The 21,942-nt window shown below is 43.7% G+C and overlaps 1 protein-coding gene across 1 annotated transcript in view; it reads right to left on the bottom strand.

Moving 5' to 3' along the window:
* Positions 1–21,942, bottom strand: part of SDC2 (syndecan 2) — a 109,444-nt gene that overhangs the window by 1,206 nt on the left and 86,296 nt on the right. Inside the window, exons 2-4 of the mRNA XM_061171965.1 lie at positions 12,561–12,672; positions 4,417–4,553; positions 167–302 (exon numbers count right to left, since the gene is read on the bottom strand). Coding sequence (XP_061027948.1) covers positions 167–302; positions 4,417–4,553; positions 12,561–12,672 — 385 coding nt within the window. The remainder of the gene's footprint in view (positions 1–166; positions 303–4,416; positions 4,554–12,560; positions 12,673–21,942) is intronic.

The raw sequence follows: 21,942 nt of genomic DNA, 5'->3' as shown, positions 1-21,942 counted from the left end.
ACATTTGCCTAATTCTTGCCTCTCACTCTGGAATGAGACAGGTGCTCAACATGGTTTTCAGTACTAAGGTAACATCCAGCAAGCTTTGCCGATACCTCTGAATATCACTTAGGCAAACACAGGCCTATTTAGGGACCTGCCACCTGATCCCCACTGGGCTACTCACCTGCCAGGACTTCTGTTCGTTTGAACAGATTGTCTGAGTGCTTCTCAGTATACACATTTGTAGCCTCTTCAGCTGGGTCCATTTTCCTTTCTGAGTCAGAGAGGTGAACTTCTTCCTTATCAATTTCTTCAGGTGACTGGGGGAAAATAAAAAGATTATAAAGATTTTCTTTTAATGTGCTGGAAAGAAGAAATAGTAGATAAGCACATTCCCAAGTTCGTTCTTTTCAAACACTGAGTTTAGGAAAGAATTGCAATAATCGCTTTGTGTGATGTGCATACCAGTGGGTGAGTCCTATGGTGGACCCATGTTGTTCATGGTTTTATATAACACCCATCACATGTATAGGCAAAATGGATAGTTAGTGAGTTCATACTAATCCTAATGACATGGGTAGGTTGTTTTAGTCGACATTTTGTAAGATCTCTAACTTTCTCACCACCCTTCTGACTTTAGGCCACCATCCCCCTCTGGCTGCTCCAACCCAATAGCACTGTCCCAATTCTCCTCACTCCTTTATCATCTTTTTGCTACACAGGGCACTGTGATGACAGCTTCCTTGTTGGCATTCTCTCCAAGTGTTCTCCCAGGGCTCTGCCTGCTACCACTCTGTGGGGAGAAGCCCCCAGGCTTCATCTGTAATGCTCCCCTCTATTTATTCACTCTTACAACGCCTTCACCAAACCCTGGATTACAAAGAACTTCAGGGGGCCTGGGTTCTGCAAGTAGCTCCGGTGTGGTCCTGATCAAGTCATACCACTTTTCTGGACTTCATTTTCTATATCTGTCCAATGAATGGCACGCTCAGGTTCCTGAGTATTCTGCAAGTCTAAAGTACTCTCTTCTCATAGAAAGCCCATCGCTATTTGGATACCTGGTAGAAGGACAGACAACTTGACAGATGACAGAATGAATTATCTGGGTTCTAATCTAGGAGGCTTTGCACTATGCATTAGCAGTCAGGGAAGGGTTAGGAAAGGGAAGAGGAAAATAGGTTAATACTCAGGTTTGTGACTAGGGAAAGAGGAAAGCAAGTTCTGGTGGCGAATGAGGTGAGAATAAGTAGCTATTGTGACATTAGAGACTGAATTTAACTCATCCGTATCATCTCCGTCCCATTATTATGACAGATCACATGAGTCCCCTCAGGTTTTTTCAGTCCCTAAAATCATTTGAGAGCGTTGACATTCCCTCTGACTCGGCTTCTGATCTAGCAGCCAGGAAGGAGCTTGCATTTCAGGGGGTCTGCAGGTGTGGGAACAGGAGGTCTCCACAGAACTGGGGCCACCACGTACTCACAGGAATGGTCCACCAGTGTACAAACTTCCAGGTGCTCTGGATGGAACATTCACTCTTTAAATTTAAAAGTTTTATTGTATGAAAGTAAGAGTTTGACTAATAAGAATTCTTTCAATAGTATAGAACTAACCTGAAATACCTCAACTCCTGTATAGATGTACAAAGTGAAAGTACGAAAAGGCAGCAGAGATAATTAAATTAAGCCAATTAAAGATCTGTCACATCCATGTGTGGTTGTTTGGATGCCATGGAAATGTGATAGAAGTAAAAGATGACGAGCAATGCTCTGCTTGAACAAACAACTGTGTTCTTTTTCTTCTGTCACATAAATTTATAACAAACCAGACAGAATATCTATAACAGTGACATTAATGCCACAGTGACGCCCATTCAAAAGCAAAGTCTACTTTAATGGTATCCTAGAGGCAATGTTTAATTTAGCTGTGCCATGTAACGACAAAATAGAAAATTTAATCACCAGTATTAATATTATTCATTATCAGTATTATCATGATAAGTACCTTGAAAAGTGTTTGACACAATGAGTAGCATTCAGTAAATCTCCCACAAATGGATGAATTTTTATTATTACTACATCGAACACAAATGATACCAGCAATACATTAAAAGATTTAGGGGTCCTTAATTTCTGAGCTCATCTGCCAAACATCTATCTTCTTTATTTTAATCTGACACAATTACTTCCTTAAAACCAATTCTTAAAAACTTAAACCAATTTTCAATTCATTGTTGTCAACTGACCAGAGAGCTCTACGTCAAACTAGGTTTTGCTTAGGATAAACTCCACCATGAAAAGCCAAAACTGAATTTCTTGTCTCACGCTAGTGAGTCCTAATGGTTCCTAACGGTTCCTGACTTCAAGGGATTCAGTTATGACAAGCGGTCAAATAAACAAAGCCAGCTGCATCTTTCAGCAGCCACACTGGATGACCTACCCTCAGCTGCACCTGTTACTTTTCATTGCTCCTCTTCTCCCTTCTTCCTTTCACTCACTGAACTGAATCCATTTCTGGAGCAGCTACCGTGCAAGGAGCCCGGTGTGTCTGCCTCAGTGCTCAGAGCTTCTCCTTCCTTTCCTGTTGCCTGGCCCGTGAAGTCAGTCTACTGCTAACGGTAAGGAACCCTTCTCCATCCGACAAACAGCACTCCAGTCTGGAGAGGGCTGACCCGGCTGCCCCACATCTGCAGAAACCCATCCAGCCCTGTCCCTCACCACCCCGTGCACATGCACCGGGAGGACCGCGGGCGAGGGGAAGAACAACTGCACTCTGGGAAGGGGAGGAGAATCAACGGGCAGGAAGCCTGCGTGCGTTCCGGCCTGCAGAGGGGTTCCCCTTGCTCGGGAGAAGGCCTGTCCCTACCTTCGTGACACAGCCTTCCACAGCCTGTCTGCTGCTAAATCTTAGCAGCACCTCATTTCTAACCAGCAGACGGGTGAGCTCCAAAAGGGGGCACTTGTGTTTCCAAGTTCTCATAGCAGCATGCTACCCCCAGGCCGTCTGCAAAGTCTCCTGCTGCTGTCACTTCACACGCTCACTTGGTGAACTGCCTCGGTCTCTCCTGCTCTAACCAAATTCAGTGAAGGCTTACAAAATGCTTACTGGCTCTCAGGTGCCATGCTGCATGCCCTCACATTTAATCTTCTCAAGGACCCATCAGGAATGGGCTCAGAGCAGCTAAGAAACTTGACCAGATCTAGGATTTGAAACCTAGGCCTTCTTCAGACTTTAATATGCATTTTCCAACTTAAATAGCTTACCTAGGAGTGGGTAGTCAGCTAGTTGCAGCAGCATGCTAATAAGGCCAAAATCACCGGTCTCATAGTTTCCATTAACTAGTAGCTTTGCTCTGTTCTAAGGCCAAAGACCTTATTTCTTAGTAAGTCAGCTCTCAAAATGAATATAGGGATGTACCCGCATTCATCATTATCATTGGAAGAGGTCAGAGTTTACATACCACTGAAGGTGGGCCTGAAAAAACTCTGGGAAAACACTTATTGAGACTAGTACCTGGAGCCTCCTTAGTCCATAACCTGTTTCAGCAGATGTAAAAGTTCACAATGGTTTTAACTCAGAACAAATTCTTTATGAAATAAAAACAAATTTCCTTAGCATAAGCCAAATAAACTGAAAAGGTTTTGCTTCTTAACTGGGCTATGAGTTCTTTTAGAAGGAGTACCCTGTAAAAAAGATTTGTTTATAAGCTACTCCTGGGTGATAAAAGCACTAGGTAGAATTAGCTACCAAGCCACGACCAGACGTGGAAGAACCGTAAATGCATGTTACTAAGTGAGAGAAGCCCATCTGAAAAGGCTATATACTGCATGATTCTAACTATGCAACATTTTGGAAAGGCATAACTATGGAGGCAGTAAAAAGGTGAGTGGTTTCTAGGGGCTGGGGCAGGAGGGATGAATATGTAGGGTATAGAGCACTGTAGGACAGTGAAACTATTCTGTAGGCTACAATAATGGTGGGTACATGCCCATTATATATTTGTCAGAACTGACAGGATGTACACCACCATGAGTGAACCCTAAGGTAAAACTCTGGACTCTGGGAGACTATGACCTGTCAGTGTAGGTGCATCAGTTGTAAGAAGCGAACCCCTCTGGCACAGGATGTTGATGGGAGGAGGCTCTGCCTGTGTGGGAGTCTGTGGGAACTCTCCGTACTTCCCGCTCAATTTCCTGTGAACCTAAACCTGCTCTGAAAAACAAAGTCTATCTAACAGCAACAACAAAAAAGCAAGTAGGTGGGTAAATGTCAAAACGATCATAAAGAGTAAGGAGGAGCCATTTACGATACAATGAAAAGACCATCTGTCCTTACACAGTTTTAAAGGGCACCTCTTAAAAGGCACAGTCTGTACAATTTTTTAAAAAGGCACATTTACAATAACCTGAGAACGCAATGGAAAACAAAATACACCTTTGTCTGAGCGGGGATCTTATTCTGTATCTTGTTCAGAGTCGTGGTTTCCACTCTCGGAGCAGCACTAGTGAACAGAAGCTTTGGAAGGGGTCGAGACGTGGTCAGCTCTGGACTCTCTCCGTCCTCATCAGCTCCTGGCCAAATAAGCAAAGATGACCTAAGCACACGAATCAGGACACAGATTTCTACAGTATCAGACAACGTTGTCTAAGGTTGACGATGACAGAGCCATGTTCTTTCAAGATACCTGCTCCTCAAGAACTTAGCACAAACCTTCCTGCAGTCTTCATAGCAATGAAGAGTGATTTCAAGGTGGATCTCTGGGGAGCCCGGCATTTTTTTCTATATTATTATTATCCTGAATGCTCTCAAGTAGTCCTTCTTTTACTTCCATGTTCAATCTGTCCTACTCAAGAGATTCCTTCCCTTCTATGCTGCAAGGTGCTACATTTTCCATTTTAAAACATAACAACAACAAAAAAGGAGCACTGACTCTTTATCTGTGTGAGCTGCTGCCCTCTCTCCCCTTTTTACCACCAGATTTTTCTAATGGTGGTGTGCAGACTCACCGGCCTCTTTCCTCACCATCTACTCCGCTCTGTGCTCTACTCCCCCTAGTCAGGTATTCCCTGTCACCACACTACTGGTACTGTTTTGTTAAGGTCACCATTCCCCTCCACATTCCATATCCAGTGGCATTTTCCAGAGTCCTCATCTAATTGAACCTCCTAGCGCCATTGGACGCTTGTCAACTCTCACCTCCTTCTTGATATACTACCTTTGGGTTTCTATGGCTTTGACTTCCTGGCTTTCTCCCCTCACCTCTCTGGCTATTTCTAAGTCTCCTTTGCAGGCTCATTCTCTTCTACCTGGACACAAAATATGAAGAGTTCCTTAAGGTTGAGCCCTAGGCTGCTTCCTACTCCACACTTTCTCTCTCACCCATGGCTTCAATTACCATCTAAAGACAACTGAAACCTAAGTTGACATCATTAGCTTCTACCACTCCTCTGAAATGTAGACCTACATATCCACTGGCCTACTTGGCATTTTCACTTGAATGACTCAAAGGTGCTATATACATCTCTATCATGTTCAAAATACAACTCACGGAACAGACTTGTGGTTGCCAAGGGACGGTGGGGTTGGGGAGGGAAGGATTGGGAGTTTGGGATTAGCAGATGCAAACTATTATATAGAGAATGGATAAACAACAAGGTCCTACTGTATAGCACACAGAACTATATTCAATATCTTGTGATAAACTATAATGGAAAAGAATATTGAAAAAGAATGTATGTGTGTGTGTGTATATATCTAATTATATACTGAATCACTTTGCTGTACAGCAGAAATTAACACCACATTGTAAATCAACTATACTTCAATAAAATTAAAAAGAAAAATAGAACTCATGATCTCCTTGCCTCTCGCCTCTACAAACCTGGTCTTCTCCCCATATTATCTTGCAGTGAATGGAACCCTCCATTCCTATAAATCACAGCTCTGGCCCCCTCCCCTCTTCCTTACCACCACATTGAATCCGTCACCCAGTTCTGTGGATTTTACCTTTTTATTATGTCGCCACTCTTACACCTTTCTATGGTTCCAGGGCCACCGCCCTCATCCAAACCACTGTAATCTTCCTATCAATCACTGTACCTACCTTCTTCCTAACAGCTCCCTTTCAGTCCTCTGTCCACAAACTGGCTGTGACCCCATCATCCTCCTGTTTAAAGCTATTACAATGGCACGCCACTGATTTCAAGATGAATATAAAATGCCTCAACCTAGCCTTGTGTGGTCCAGCCCTGGCCTACCTTTCCAGCTTCCTACAGCATCATTTTCCCTGCTGTCCCCTGTGCTCCAGCTGTGGTCCCTGATCTTCAGCCAGAAGCCTTTGCTTAGTTAATTCCTATCTCACCTCCAGACCTCAGCACAAATGTCATTCCTTGGAGAAGGCCTCCCTTCCATATTAGATTAGAGTCTTCATTAAATGGTTTTTTAACACCACCTTTCTTACCCTATGATTGCATTTATCAAAAGTTTGTAATGATGCATTTGTTTGTGTAATGATTGACTGAAGTTTCCCCTACAAGACTGAAGCTCCATATGGCCAAGAGATTGTTCGCCAAATGCCTAACAGAGTCCCAACACCTCCAGACTCTGACCCAGTATTTGTGCAGTAAGGACTGACCACTGACTGCCAGCTGGGCACTATGTTTTTTTGTTTGTTTGTTTTGCTTTTTTATCAGAAGAATTTGAGTATTTCTCACATTCAAATATAACATTCTTTTTTTTTTAACATCTTTATTGGAGTATAATTGCTTTACAATGGTGTGTTAGTTTCTGCTGTATAACAAAGTGAATCAGCTATACATATACATATATCCCCATATCCCCTCCCTCCTGCGTCTCCCTCCCACCCTCCCTATCCCACCCCTCTAGGTGGTCACAAAGCACCGAGCTGATCTCCCTGTGATATGTGGCTGCTTCCCACTAGCTATCTATTTTACATTTGGTAGTGTATATATGTCCATGCCACTTTCTTACTTCATCCCAGCTTCCCCTTCCCCCTCCCTGTGTCCTCAAGTCCATCCCCTACGTCTGCATCTTTATTCCTGTCTTGCCCCTAGGCAATCTTGAGAAAGAAACACAGAGCTGGAGGAATCAGCCTCCCGGACTTCAGACTATAACATTCTTTTTAAGCTTACCATTCGTCAAATTTGTAACAACTGAAAAAAAACTCAAAGTCTGTAACTCAAACTAACCTGCTTCCTCGGACAGGAACAAATGATGAATAGCCCCAAATTCCTCACAGAAGCATGTTACAATAACAAGCAGTTCAAAAAGCAAGAGGTAAGATACTGGGAATAGTGCAAAGCTATGAATAAGGCTCATTTAAAAAATATTTTAATATATCGACTGCCTCTGGCACGTACACTCATTATACAGAGAAGAAATGGTTAGGGTCTATTGGAATAAATATTGGATTTGCCATTAAACAAACTTAGTACTGATTCTGGCATTTATTATCTCTGTGACCTTGGGCAAATAACGCTTGGGTCAGTTTCTTCACCTGTAAAATGGGGATAACAACAACTAAGTCTCAGAGGTGCAAACATGATATGTATATTTGAAAGCATTCTTCATACATAAAATGTTACATAAATGTAAGTCATTAATAATGATGGCTCCAAATACACTGCTCTTTCATATCAGTCTCCCTGATTTTCCATCAAAGTTTTATACATAATATGATTGATTTGCTTCTTACAAAAAAAATTCAATGAGAAATGAAAAATTTTCAATTAAGGGCTTTCAAGACTCCCTTGGTTCACAAGAGTTACAAATATGAACTGCCAAATTAGGAGTGTGGAGAATTTGTTGTGAGAGAAGAGATTTTGTAAAGTAGAAAATTCCCTCAAGTTGGCACTTCTTAAATTAGAGACAGGTGAGTGACCCACCTCAGGGGCTCTTCCACTGCATTTATTATCTTTATTAAAAAGATTGACCCTCTTGCCCAAACCAGAAATCTGGGGACCCCCTTTCAGCCCGCTTTGCCTGAGACATCCTAGCCCAGAGCCCAAAGCTCGTTTCCACCTGGGAAACTCCTGCTTACACTTTTACACCCAGAATCAGTGTCATCCCCTTTCCATCCATCGTGGAACTGTTTCTTTCTCTATGTTTCCACTGTTCACTAAGTCTCTTCTTTTTAAAAAAATAACATTTTCTTCTACTTGTAAAAAGAATACATGTTTTTAAAAAATACATTTTTCATGGATGATATTGGGAAACAGAAATACAGGAAGGAATAAATAAAATTATTCCACCACCAGAGAAAGCATCATTAGATTTTATTTACTGAAGTGTTCCTAGCACCTAGAATGGTGTCTATTCCCCAATGTTATGGGTCATTATTAAATAGTTGTGGAATGAATTGAATAAATATCTGCATATCATCTCACCTTCTAATGAGTTTCTCATCTCTTAGATGACAGTTCCACCCTCCAAGGACTCTTGCACTCTCAGAATGTTCCTTTTTCAAAGTATCCTCTTCTTGTTTCAAAGTTAAAGCACCTTATCTCTCCAACTGTAATAAGTTTTTCTGTAAGTTCTCTTCTCACTGTGAGTTTCTGTTCTCTTCCCACTTGTGGGTGTGGGAAGGTCTCTATCTTTCAGAAGTTACAAGTTCTCCTGTAAACGTCTGGGGAGCCTTGGTTGTCTTCTTGTATTTAAGAAGGAAAGGCTGAGAAGCTGACTAGAAGCTCTGAGCACACAGGAGAGGTCTGTCAAATGTGAGCATCATCAGTTAGATAGACTTGTGTGTTTTGCTGGAGAAATTGCCAATGCCAGTATCTTGGAGTTGTTTCCTTTGAGTTGGTCCAATTTCCTAGAGAGGGTAAAGGCCAGCCCCTCAGTGTTCCAGAAACTGACTGGGAGAAGACAACTGGGAATATCTCCACATTAAATAACTCTTCATCTAAGAACTTGTATTTCCTGTTTTTAGTGTGGGGTCCCTTGCCCCATCTGTGCCTGGTACACTCCCAGTCCAAAGACCCTCTGTTTTATCTTCCCCAGATAATAAACCTCCAGTTTTCTCCTGAGGTTGGGAGCATCAGTCCCTTTGCTGTGTTATGGTGGGAAGGAATTAGGGAATCTACCTGCATCTTGAACAGACTTTCAACCAATCATCCTGAGTTTAGTACCATTTTCATGCTCCATCTAGTGCCATGAATTCTGGGGCCCTACGGGGATTCTACTGTGTAAAGTGGTTGCCTCTTGGCTCTCCCCACCCCCACTACTGGCTAACTCAGCTTTCTCATGTCTGCCAAGTCTGTTACTACTAGCCCATCTGCTTCCCAGCTTTCAAAACATTGTGGCCTTTGTCTCCTGTACTGTTTTGTTTGTCCTTGTGAGTTTAGGCCCAATTCCTTTATTGTTGGTTTAGTTGCGTATTGAAAGGTATGTGTGTTCAATCTGCCATCTTTAACCAGAACTCTGCATTTAACTCTTACATTTTTGGTGTACAGCACCTTCTTATGTTATATCACCCATGACATGGTATAACAATTATTTTTTTCTCATTTCTACATTTTTCTCATCAGACTCTTGGTTCCTTGAGGACAAGGACCTAGTCTTTCATCTGTGTCCCAAGAACATGGCCTAGTGTCTGGTCCACAGTGAATGCCCATGAAACATTTAAGTGAATGGTTGAAGTTTTCATGTCTGCCAATGCCCACCCCTGAGTGCACATATATGGTCTGGTACCATCTCCTCAGCTGGGAAGCACCCTCTAGGCCTTTGGCCATTTTCCTCCAGTCCCTTTGCTCTTCCACTGGATAGCATGACAGGAGTGAGGACAGAGGGAACCAAACCCTCTGGCCAAAACCCGGGGGATCCCAGTCTCCAGCTGGGACTGGGCATCAGCTAGGCAGGGTCTCCTCATTCTGGAGTAGAGTTTTAAGACACAAGGAGGCAGTAGAGCAAAGGAGTGAAAGATAACACACTCTCAAGCCCAACTCCCTGGCCCCTATCCCAGCTCCATTTCTTTCCAACAGTGTGATCTGAGGCAAGTTATTCAATCCCCCTGAGCCTCAGGTTTTTTCATGTGAAAAACAGAGATAATACAATCTGTCTTTACAGAGCTGTTATAAGACTAGGAACAGTGCCTGACATGCAGTAAGGGCTTTACAAATTTTAGTTACAGCTTTTATTACCTTTAAGCTGAAAATCAACATCCCCAGTGCAATGCAAGGAGGTTTCCAAAATCCAGAATGATACGCTTCTTTTTTTTTAAAAATTAATTAATTTATTTTTAAAATTTATTTTATTTTTGGCTGCGTTGGGTTTTCGTTGCTGCGCGCGGGCTTTCTCTAGTTGTGGTGAGCGGGGGCTACTCTTCGTTGCGGTACGCGGGCTTCTGATTGTGATGGCTTCTGTTGCTGCTGAGCACAGGCTCTAGGTGCACGGGCTTCAGTAGTTGCAGCACACGGCCTTGGTAGTTGTGGCTCACGGGCTCTAGAACGCAGGCTCAGTAGTTGTGGCGCACAGGCTTAGTTGTTCTGCGGCATGTGGGATCTTACCGGACCAGGGCTCGAACCCGTGTCCCCTGCATTGGCAGGCGGATTCCTAATCACTGTGCCACCAGGGAAGCCCCAGAATGATACACTTCTTTGCAGCAATGATCTGCCTAAGGCTGGAGCCAAGGCAGAAACAATGTGGGCCCACATTTAAGCCTCAGCTCGATCTGTCTGATGAGTGGTTCAGGATTTCAAATGACCCACTCCAATCCCCTTTCACCTGGATGGGGGGAGTGGGGGAGGGGAGGTGCTGCCAGAGGAGCAGGACTGAACCTGTGTCCTTTATATTAAACTTAGGGACAATCTTGGCAGAAATCAGCAAAATGACTTGGACAACCTCCACAAATCTCTAACAACTCTTAGATTCTAAGATCTGTGAAATGGGGACAAAATTGTATCCATATTTATTATTTCCTGGGACATTTTGAAGAAGACAGTTACAAAGCACTTTTGACGTGCTAACGAAAAAAAAGAGGCGCCATGAGTGAACGGTATTAATAGAGTTGTGGGCTATGGAGAACAACTTTTCACACTCATCCTGCATGTGCGTTATATACCACTTTTCCCAGAATAACTAGGGATATTTTTACATGAGGACTGCATTGTAAGCTCATTGTTACTAGGTCAGCCACCATCTCTCTTGTCTTTCTCAGACTTGCTGTTTTCCAACCTAAAACACTCACTCTTATGTAGCTAGAGCTCGCCCAAAGACACAACTGATTTTAATTTCCTCTGGGTCATTCTGAAGCCCAGGCTGATCTGATTGTGAGACATCTACATTCAGCGTTAACTTTTACCAAATGTTGAACATAAAATGAAAACTCAAATCAAGGAAGATCCTGGATAAGACTTGCCTAGCATGCTGCTGACTTCGAGTTCCTGACTGGATCATTAACATATGCACAAGCTCTTCTTTCTCTGCTACCTGGGGGCCAATCCTGGCACAGGTGAAACACTTCCCAGGTATGGTAGACTGCAAAATTGGCCAAATCCTTTATTCCCCCTTGTATCCACATCCTCTGCAATGTGGCCCTGCAGCTCTTTTCATTAAGAGGCGGACTCTGGCCTGGCCTTATAACTGGCTCTGACCCATCAAATATGGTAGTGAAATTGTGCCAGTTCTAAGCCTTGGCTTCAAAAGATTTTGCTCACTCCTGCTTGCTGTCTTGGGATCTCTGCCTTCTCCCTGTGGACAAATGGCTGGCCTTCTGGAGGATGAGAAACCGCATGACCAGAGCCAAGTCTGCCCCATTGCCCCAGAGATATGACAGAACCCAGAAAGATCAGCAAAGCTGCAAACCCAACTTGCAACCCACCATTGACATATGAGGGAGCCCAGTCAGGTCAGCCTAAATTGCCACCCTGCAGAGTAATGAGCTAAACAAAATGACTGTTGTTTTTAGCCACTACACTTCGGGGTGGTTTGTTACGAGTCATTACTGTGGTGATAGATAACTGATACACCACTGGAGTTGAGGATCTGTACAATCATTTTACCTGGCTACTACGTTCTCCCTCCTACGTTTGAGTAATACACTAGGAGTAAGAAAGTATAACTCTTCTTGGTCTCACCTATAATCTTTAAGGTAGGGTTGGCAGCTGTATGAAACCAGTGTCTCAGGGATCTCTTTAAGGGTGGTTTCCATGACATCGCTCTGAAAGCCTCAATAATAAAATTAAAAGCTAATGTTGACAGAACACTGACTACATGCCAAGCAGCACACTCTAAGAGCTACAGATGTGTCAACCCCTTAAGCCTCACGACAAACCTATGTGGGAGGGACTATTATTACCTTCCAGTCTATAAATGAGGAAACTGAGGTTCAGCCAAGTTAAATACATTCCCAAGATCTCACAGCTCAAGTGGCGGGGAGCTAGAATTCACACCCAGATGCTGTGACCCCACAGAGCATACTCTTAACCATCGTGCATACTGCCTGTCTCCTCGAAGTAAGTTCCACTAGTGTGTGTGTGTGTGTGTGTGTGTGCGCGCGCGTGTGTGCACGTGCTTGCACAAGCACAGAGCACAGAGGTGAGCGTGGACGTAGCCTGCCTTACCCGAGCCTGATGCAGAAGCATAGTCATCGTCATCAATAGGATACACTCCTGAAGCTTCTTCAATGGAGCTGTTGTCAAGGTACATGTCTTTATCAGACGTCAGCTCTGCCCGCTGAGAAAGGAGAGAGAAGGGATTCAGGATGGTGAGAAATTAGGAAATGAGCTTATTCAACTCACTGTGCAGGTTTACACCTCGGCGGCTACCCGTCCCTCTCCCCTGTTCCTTGGAACCCACATTTCTGGCCCTACCCCTCCTTAGGACACCCTGACAACTCATATTACGTCAAGGGCTGACCATAGACAAATGCCCCTGAGGGAAGCCTACAGAACCTAACTCAGTAACATGAAGATGACTCAGAGGCCGAAGCACCTATCATGGGCTTATCTCCTTACATCCCACTAAACCTGTCTGAGTTCCAGGGCCCCAGTGCTAGTTGGAACCATCTCAGGCATTCCTGTTGTCACAAAGTCACCGTGAGGCTCCTTTACTGGAAAAGCTACAAGACATTCAAATCATTTAAGACTTTCTTGGGGATGTATGAGGGTGCTTGGGCAAAATCACCACCCAGGGATCCGTCAAGGCCCCTTGGATGTTTGCAGGCCTGGCCACACTCAGAAGCTCATGGTGGCGGGCAGGCTGTCACAGGGCTTCCTGCCACAGCCCAGATGCATGCAGATGCCAGCACCACACCCCTCGAGGAGTAGGGCCTGTGAGGCTCATGGACCAGGGCGACAGCCTACCGTGAGCCGCGTCTGGGGCTCACGGGCTTAGCAGAGCCTTAATGACAAATGCAGATAAACCCACAGGAGCACATTCTTTTTATATTCCTGGCACTTGGTAACAGCAAATCACACACCGAATATGGAGAGGGATCATTCACTAAGTCGACCAGTTCCACAGCTTCTTAGCTCTTCGGTAAGAATTTTAGTATTACAATTCAACCTAATCCTACCAAGAGAGCAACTCGCATGAATTGGAGGCCGAGTAGATGTATAATTTTTTCTTAAATGGTTTCAGTAAATTGATATTTTACCACCAGTATCTCATGAAAGCCCAGAAACAAATACAGCAATCTGTCAGCTTCTAAACAACATCTGTGTTTGGAAAAAGGCAACACTCATTATTGTCCTATTTTTAAAAATCAAATGGAATGTCTCTTCCTAATAGGAATGACAAAAAATGTTTCCCTCACTACAGAGGCTTTCATTAGATTTCCTTTAAAGCCTTCTGTTCCAGCTTCACTGCGACTGGAACCTTCCTAGGAGGATGCTGGCCCCGCCCCCCATCACAGCAACACCGTCTTCCCTGGCTGGAGAGGCTGAAGTGTCCTAAACCCGAGTCCGTGCTCTCCAGGCGTCAGGGACACCTGACGGGAAGGTATGGGCGCCCACTCTGTGTGAGCGGCCACATCGGCACATTCTGAGAACTGAAACTTTAATCAGGGACTGGTTTCCCAGTGGCCTGGCCTGCGGCACTGAGTGACCACCCTGAGCCAAGAGTGTGCTGGAGTTTTCCTACTAGAACAGTCAGAGCTTAACTCCGCCCTCTGAGGCCATTCTGCGTGACACGGGTCTCCAAGGCTCTCCCCAGTCCAGGCCTCCGGTGTTTTCCCAAGCTTGTGAACCGACTGTATCAGGAGCCCTGGTTTCCACAGCCCCACCATCAGCGTCACTGAGCCACAGTATGCAGTCAGCTCCTTTGAGGGCGAGGACTGCACCTCATACATCTTCAGTCCACCCCAACTCCCCACAATCATGTATCTGGCGTATAGTACGTGCTCAGTAAACACTGCTTGGGCTGTTTCGTTTGTTGTCCTGCTTGTATTAAACTTTGTCCTGTGAACTTCATCTGCAGGACCCTGTCGTTCTTCCTCTCAAATCCTGTCTACAAAACAGACTCTGACTTCTCCAGTCCTTCCATGTCCCCTCGTTACAAACTACTATTTTGGATTTTGTAGCCTATGAACAGTTTAAGACAAACTCTCAGTGTTATTTATTTTTTTTATATATACATTTTAAAATTTTATTTATTTTATTTTTTGGGCTGCGTTGGGTCTTCGTTGCTGCACGTGGGCTTTCTCTAGTTGCGGAGAGCAGGGGCTACTCTTGGTTGCGGTGCGCAGGCTTCTCATTGCGGTGGCTTCTATTGTTGGGAGCAGGGGCTCTAGGCACGCGGGCTTCAGTAGTTGTGGCACATAGGCTCAGTAGTTGTGGTGCGCGGGCTCTAGAGGACAGGCTCAGTAGTTGCGGCGCACGGGTTTAGTTGCTCCGCGGCACGTGGGATCTTCCCAGACCAGGGCTTGAACCCGTGTCCCCTGCATTGGCAGGCGGATTCTCAACCACCGCGCCACCAGGGAAGCCCTCAGTGTTATTTTAAATTGTTGCCCCTCAGCAGAGCACACTTGGAGAAGGCAGGGCCTCAATGCCCTGTGTGTGCTCCCCGGGCCTCTAAGACTGCCTGGGGACTCAATAAATATTTGCCAATTGAGATTACCTAAAACAAATTGGCCTTTGACTCAGGCTTCAGAGATAACACATGTCACAAGACCCCTAAAGTTGAAATCTTTCCATCTGAAGCCTGGGAGATCACTGGCCCCAAACCTCCCACACACATGGCATGGCACCTGGCTTAAGTGACCTTGAGTCTTAAAAGCAGAAACTCGTTTGCCTTTTCTTAACATTGAATGCCTTTTTCCTCCTGGTTCTGTCAAAGAAGTTTGAGGTGGCACCAGCCACACGAAGATATTTAATCCCTCCTTGTAAACTGATTTTCTATTCATTAGGTGACCCAGTTGTTGGACGGACATGTCTGTCACACTCACAGGCAGATGGGCCAAAAATGTCTCCCAGAGGATTCTGGCCACCGCACAGTTCAACCACACGGGGTGGCTTGACAAGCAACTCACTTCTCCAGGACAACCGGCTCCTTAGGAAGAAGCTGTCAGACCTGAATTACTATAAGACTTGGGGTCAGGATGCATGTACAGAAGCTGGCTTGCCCTCGGGCTCTGCGGGGCTCCAGGGTGGTCCTGCGGCTGATGGGATGTTTAATGTGCTCAAAGGCAGCTAAAAGTATTTGTTCCTCCAGCGTCCGGTGTGGTGCAAATAATGACGACCTCACACTAAAAGTTAACTCCTGCTCTGACGTCAGGGGCACCAAGCACCTAAGAGGAATTACCAATATCCATCCTTCTACAGAGTCCAATTTAAGCAGATTCCTTTTCACTCAGTAGCAGATAATGCTCAAAGAAACACCTCCACTGTCTTTCCTTTTAAACAAAAAACACCTTCGCAAACATGACAATTCCTTTGGTGAAGCCTCCACAGTCTGTGGAAAGGATTGCTGCAGGTAACATGCCCGGAGAGGGAAATGAATTCTGCATTGACATTCCCTGGGGGCAAGATGTGCATCTCTAGAAAGCCAAGAGAAGGGGTGACTCAAGACTACTGCTTCTACACCAGCCAACTGCGATGTGCCTCACTAAGCAGAAAACCCCAAGACACACTGAACGCTCTCGTGTTCGATGAGACAGAGCCACTGGATGAAAGGAACCAGGAGGAAATGGGCAGAGGCACAGCCCAGGGTGTGGAGATGCAGTCTGACGGTAGGATTTCCTAATGAATTTGTTTCATTTGGGACCAGCCATCTCCACGAGGCAGCGCCAATACTGTTGGCTAACAGGGCTCAGAGTACAAGTTGGAAGAAAAACAAAGCTGGTCTTTCAGACCTTTCCCCCCTTGGCTGATGCAAGACATGCATGCAGGAGAGCAAAGGGAAGTTGTAGAGAGCAACTGGGTACAACGAGGAGGAAAACTGACTGCAGGACAAAATGGAGGTTCAACCATGGAAACAGCACTAAGTTGCCTTCATAGAGGAAGCAGCTCCCCCCAGAGGAGAAGGCCCACTGCCTGAGTGCTAGATCCCCACGTGCCTGGAAGGCAGGCAAGATACACGTTTGTCTCCCAACTCCATCCCTTCTTTTCTAGCCTTCGAACTGCAGTAACCTCATCACGCTGGACCCAGACCATAACAGAGGCCACCCCTCAAGACGTGGAACTTAGCCACCGCTCAAGACGTTGTCTTTGAATCCACTGTCTGCTGAGGGACCATTCTTAAATATGACCACATTGCTCCCCTGCTGAAAAAAACCCTTTAGTGGCTCCCTATCACCTATAGGATGAAAGAAAAATGCCTTTTCCTTGAAAGAATACCATATGACCTCACCTGCATTTCCAGTGTCAGCTGCTGCCACCTCCTCCACCCAAACCCTGGGCTCCATGACCAAAAAAACTCCACTCAGAGACCTGGTGACACCAATTTCCTTTATACAAAACCCCTAAGAGGAAATGAACTCCTCTAAGCACAGAAAATTGAGGAAAACAATGGTGATCTAGGCCTCACATACTTGAGAATGGTGAAAACGAATATTCTGACAAAACGGTTCGGCCCAAACATACATGGTGTTTGTAATAAAAATGAACAGAGAAAATGCCGATCCAGTGCCTGGAAGACCACAAGTGCACTAATCTCGATTTTAGTAAGCAATATCACAAACCTGCCCACTTTCTCAGCAAAGACAATCGTGGGATAGCAACTGAACAAATGTACTTGTTGGTTTTTTCTTGTGAGGTAAAGCTTACATCGAACAAATATCATGTTTCAAACTGCCAGGGTGGAAATCTGTTATTTAGAAATTAGAGGTCTTCCTTGAAAGATACACTGCCTTATCTACTAGATGAATGTCCTCTAAATGCCTTAAACTAGTGCAACCGATAAACAGTGGTCAAGATAATTAAAGCTCAAAGCAGTAGGTGTTAAATTCACCTTATGGTGGAAACTTAGGTTGATAACAAAGTCAGAAAGTAGAAAACCTAACTATTTATGGATACCACTCCCAGACCCAAGCTTCAGAAAATTATCCTTTGGACATAAAAATTAAATATTCATGTGGCCTGTTATGACATTCTAAATCACATCTTAGATAACAAACACCTGGATGGTATCTCTTAGTTTTAGGATAAAGGCACATCCAGTCCTGACTTAGACTCAAATGTATATTAACTTTTATGGTGATTACAAAGCACCAAACTAGCTGTAACTTCAGCTTATTTTTCCAGAGGTGACTTAATAAACTATTTTATTACTAGCTAACACACACTGTAAAAGAAATAATAGTTAAAATTTTCTCCCACATGGTCCCACAGAGATGATACACTTGCCCTTAAGATGAACTTGCCAATTCTGGCTTAGGTAGAGCCCAAAGGAACATATAATCTTAGAGCTTGACTGGACACTACAGGTATCCAGATGACCTATTTATTTCAAAAGTGAAGACACAGAACACCACAGTGGCAAAGTCACTTAAAATCACCCAGTCTAGTTGGTGGCCAAACTAGAGCCCAAAACTTTTGCCACCTAATTCTTACTATTGCACTGTAATGTCCTACAACATGAAGCTATCAGAGCCAGTCAGCCTGGGGTTCAAAAGGATTAGCTGTAGCTAACGGTTAAGTGTTTATTATGTGCCAGGCATTCTGTGCTAAGTGTTTTATAAGCACTGGCACATTTAATCATCTCAACAATCTCCACTGCCGACCAAGGAACTGACGCTTGTCCAAAGACAGACAGCTCAGAAGTGGGGAGCAGGGGTTCACTTTCAAATCTGGGCTTCAAAGTGTGTGGTCATTGAGAGTGCTGGCCATGCTGTGCCTCTCCCCAGCCCCCCTTGTGATTCACACACAATAAAGGTCCTGAGAAGAATTGTAATAAAGAGTCCTGTTGAACTCTGCTTGATCCAGGACTTTCAAACTTTGGCCATGGAAATTCTCCAACTGCCCCCCCCCCCCGAAAATCTATTTAACATCTTTTAGAACTAGTATTCTTGGCATCATAGATGGGGAAAAAAATCTGTGTGAAGAGTTAGAATTCTAGCTTAACAATTTCTTCTCTGCCTAACTTCTTGCAAACTGCCCATGTGAAGGATGCCAACTGCCATTCATTCATTTTTAGTAATACCTTCATCTCTATCAGATGTCCCATCCAAACCAAAGATGTAATGGAAGGAAAGAAACCTATGTTTATTGTTGGGAAAAGATACTGCTGTCCTTGAATATGTGAGATATGACTGCATTATATATTTCCAGGCAAATGCTATTGTATTTACCAAGCACTTGTTTACAGAGAACTACCTGGTACCTAACAATGTCCTAGGCATATTCTACTATCCTGTATATAATTCCCACAAAAGCTGAGGTCAAAGGTGAGGTCACACATGAAAGCAAATTCTTAAATCCTTACTTAAGAAATCCTTAAGAAAGATCTTTAGCTCAGACCTGTTTCAAACACCTCGTCTAGTCCTTAATTACTAGTCCTTTTAGCTTTTTGCTGAAGTCTCTAACTTTAAGAAACACTTCAGCATACCTTCCATAAAGTGGGGATTTAGTTTAAATTATTTACTGGTGCATATTAGGAAAATAAATCTAATTCTGAAAAGAAAAAAATCAGGTTTATGAAGGTAGAATCACATTTGGGTATTAATGAGGCAAAAAGATGACTGCGCTGCTCATAAAAATGTCACATCAAAAAATAAATTCTAAAAAAGTCAAATCATCGGCAACCATGGAAAATTTCAACTAGTTCCATGAACCTTTTGAAACAAACCAAAGCATGACAGATGACAGAATTCCTACCATATCTATTTACAATCCTTCAGGTCTGAACCACTCATTTGGAATTGACCAGTCATGGTGGATTTTCCTGCTGGACACTGCATACAGAGTGGAAATCTTATCTCACCACTTAGAATGTACGTTCCTTGAAGAGGTCCAGGAACCAGGAGCAGGTCTGATGTTTTCTGTGTCCCCTACTGCTTTAGAGCCAGCATATGGTAAAGGTTCAACAAAGAGTAGGAGAGGTCACATTTTTCTGAAAGGCTAAACCCAAGCTTTAAGCCATTTGGTGAAAGGAAATAACCATGTATTTTAAATAAGTTAGCTGGTTACCTCACATCAAGGAAAACTCAACCGATGTACTCTTACTAGGTCTCTTTTTAAAAAGGGAGATCTGGAATTCAGCCTTTTACTGTGAGGAGGACTAACAGAAAGATAAGTATGACCTTAGAAGAATCCGCCAACTCATTAAGAATGCCTCCAATGAGCCGGGTACAACACTGGTCTCTGGAGAACATTTAAATGGCTGAAAAGTGTTTTAAAAAGTAACACTGAGTTAGTGTACTTCACAGTAGAAATTTTCCTTTTTGTTTAAAAAAAAGAACTGAATGTGGTTCAAAGCACTTAGATTTTCTAGCCAACAAAGATCAAATAAAATCTTTCTCTAATAAAACGCTCAGTCCAATAATCAGCATGTTAAAAAAAACAACAGCAAAATAATCTTGCCAAAGGATTACTTGACTCATCTCAATTTATATTTATGATTCAATAGAATCCATATCATTTTCACCAAACATGCCTCACTGTAGGTATATTGGTGTAGCTGGAGCTTCAAAATTATTTTTCTCCCTACAACGTTTGTCTGTTGAGTCTACAATACGGTACCTGGCTCAGTAAGTGGTTTGTTGGGTAAATTTCAACCAGCCTCTCAGATAGGAGGACCCAGAAAATCCTGTACGCTTATTTAACTGAATGATGCAACCCTCCTCTGCCACCAAGCATTACGACACACAGAACAGGCAGGATGCAGGTCCCCAGTCCCATTTCTCTTTAATCTAGACCTTGGTAACAATGAACAGCCCTGATTACACAGACTCGTTGAGAATATGCTCATCTACCAATAATCATACCACTGGCATATCACTCTACAAACCCCCATGTTCCAAAGCCCTCAGTTTCTATAAGCCACCATTTCATGAAGAAAAGTCCTCAACTAAATAAACCAAGCAGAAAGAAATCTAAACGTTGCACCCAAATTCTTGACATACTTTATGCTTTGTCACCTAGAGAAACTACAGGGACAACTAATTAAATGCAAAATCTCTCACCTGGAGAGAGTTTTCACTTTATGTCCTTTTATAACTTTTGAATTTCGAAACATCTATACTACAAAATTCAATCAATATGTTTTTTTTTTTTTTAAATCCTCTTCCTGAGATTGGTTTACTGCTAATAGTAAACAAAAACCAGTCTTCCTCTTCGGGAGCAAGGAAGTCAACCGGGAGGTAGGGGGTTAGGGGTAGGTAGTGGGGGACAAAAGCAGAACACACCAAAACTTCTTACTTCTGTTTGTGGTAAAGCGTTCGGATTCTTGATCCAGAGAGAGAAGGGAAGCCACCTTTGTCTTGAATTAAATTTGTCGGCTACAAAAATAGTGCTCTATGAAGCAATGTATATTAAAGCAACGCCTGGGATGCAGAGTGGGATTATGTTGAATATGCATGACACACAAAAGGAAAATGTTCATGACTTACAGATGTGTTCCAAGTTGTGCTTTCTTCCTTTTTTGGAATATCAAACAGAGGGAAGCAAGAGGTTTGCAGCCATGTTATTATAAAGCACTGCTGCCTCTCCCCCTCCCAAACTAGAATATTCCAGTATTTATTTTGCCATCCATATGACCACAGTTTAGACTAGGGTAAAAATAGAAGCCGTGTGGGCCTAACCTGAAAACTCCCAAGTGCTGGAGAGGGTCAATATTAATGTATTCTAACTGAAATAACGAGATTCTGTTTTCTGGTGGCGTTTGGCAGGAGAGGGGGGGGAAAAAAGAGATTTGGAATTTATTTCTCATTCAGAAGTGTTTTGTAAAAACTACCATAATGGAACAGATTCCAAATCAAGCACAGGAAGCCAACAGGCTCTGGTTTAGATTTAATAATTCACTCTAAAGGCTTTTCATCTGCTACAATTTTAGGCCCCAAGGCACAACCGCATATATTCTCCACCCTATACGGGAGCCGACAGACTGCCACAGGACGCCTACGGGACAGAAAAATGGGAAAGACCGGTCCAAAGGGCATACCACGCCCTTCCAGGCTCCAGTTGATGCTGGACAATGAACCTGCACTTGGCAGAGAGCACAGCTGGTGGATGGAATTTCCAACTGAGCCTGTGTTTCAGGTCTAAGCTACCACTGAGTTTGAACGTTGATAGGAATATGGGAAGCTTTACTGCGGGCCTGTCAAGAGAAGCTCTATTTAAAAGATGTCAACCAACAGAAATGGGCACAAGCCCTTCGGGAAGCACACTGGCAATGTGTTTTAAGAAGATATGAAATCTTTCTTAGTATCTGACCAGATGTTTCTACTCTCAGGAATTATCCTAAGGAAATATTCTAAAAAGAAGGAGAGGTGGGGTGTTTACTACTGCATTAAAGCAAACTCACTGAGACAACCTAAATGCAACCCTAGAGGGGTAGCTATGTCAATTG

Source organism: Eubalaena glacialis, chromosome 17 (assembly GCF_028564815.1).
Source record: "Eubalaena glacialis isolate mEubGla1 chromosome 17, mEubGla1.1.hap2.+ XY, whole genome shotgun sequence".
Classification (NCBI taxonomy): domain Eukaryota; kingdom Metazoa; phylum Chordata; class Mammalia; order Artiodactyla; family Balaenidae; genus Eubalaena; species Eubalaena glacialis.
This window is presented reverse-complemented; position numbering and strand designations above follow the sequence as displayed.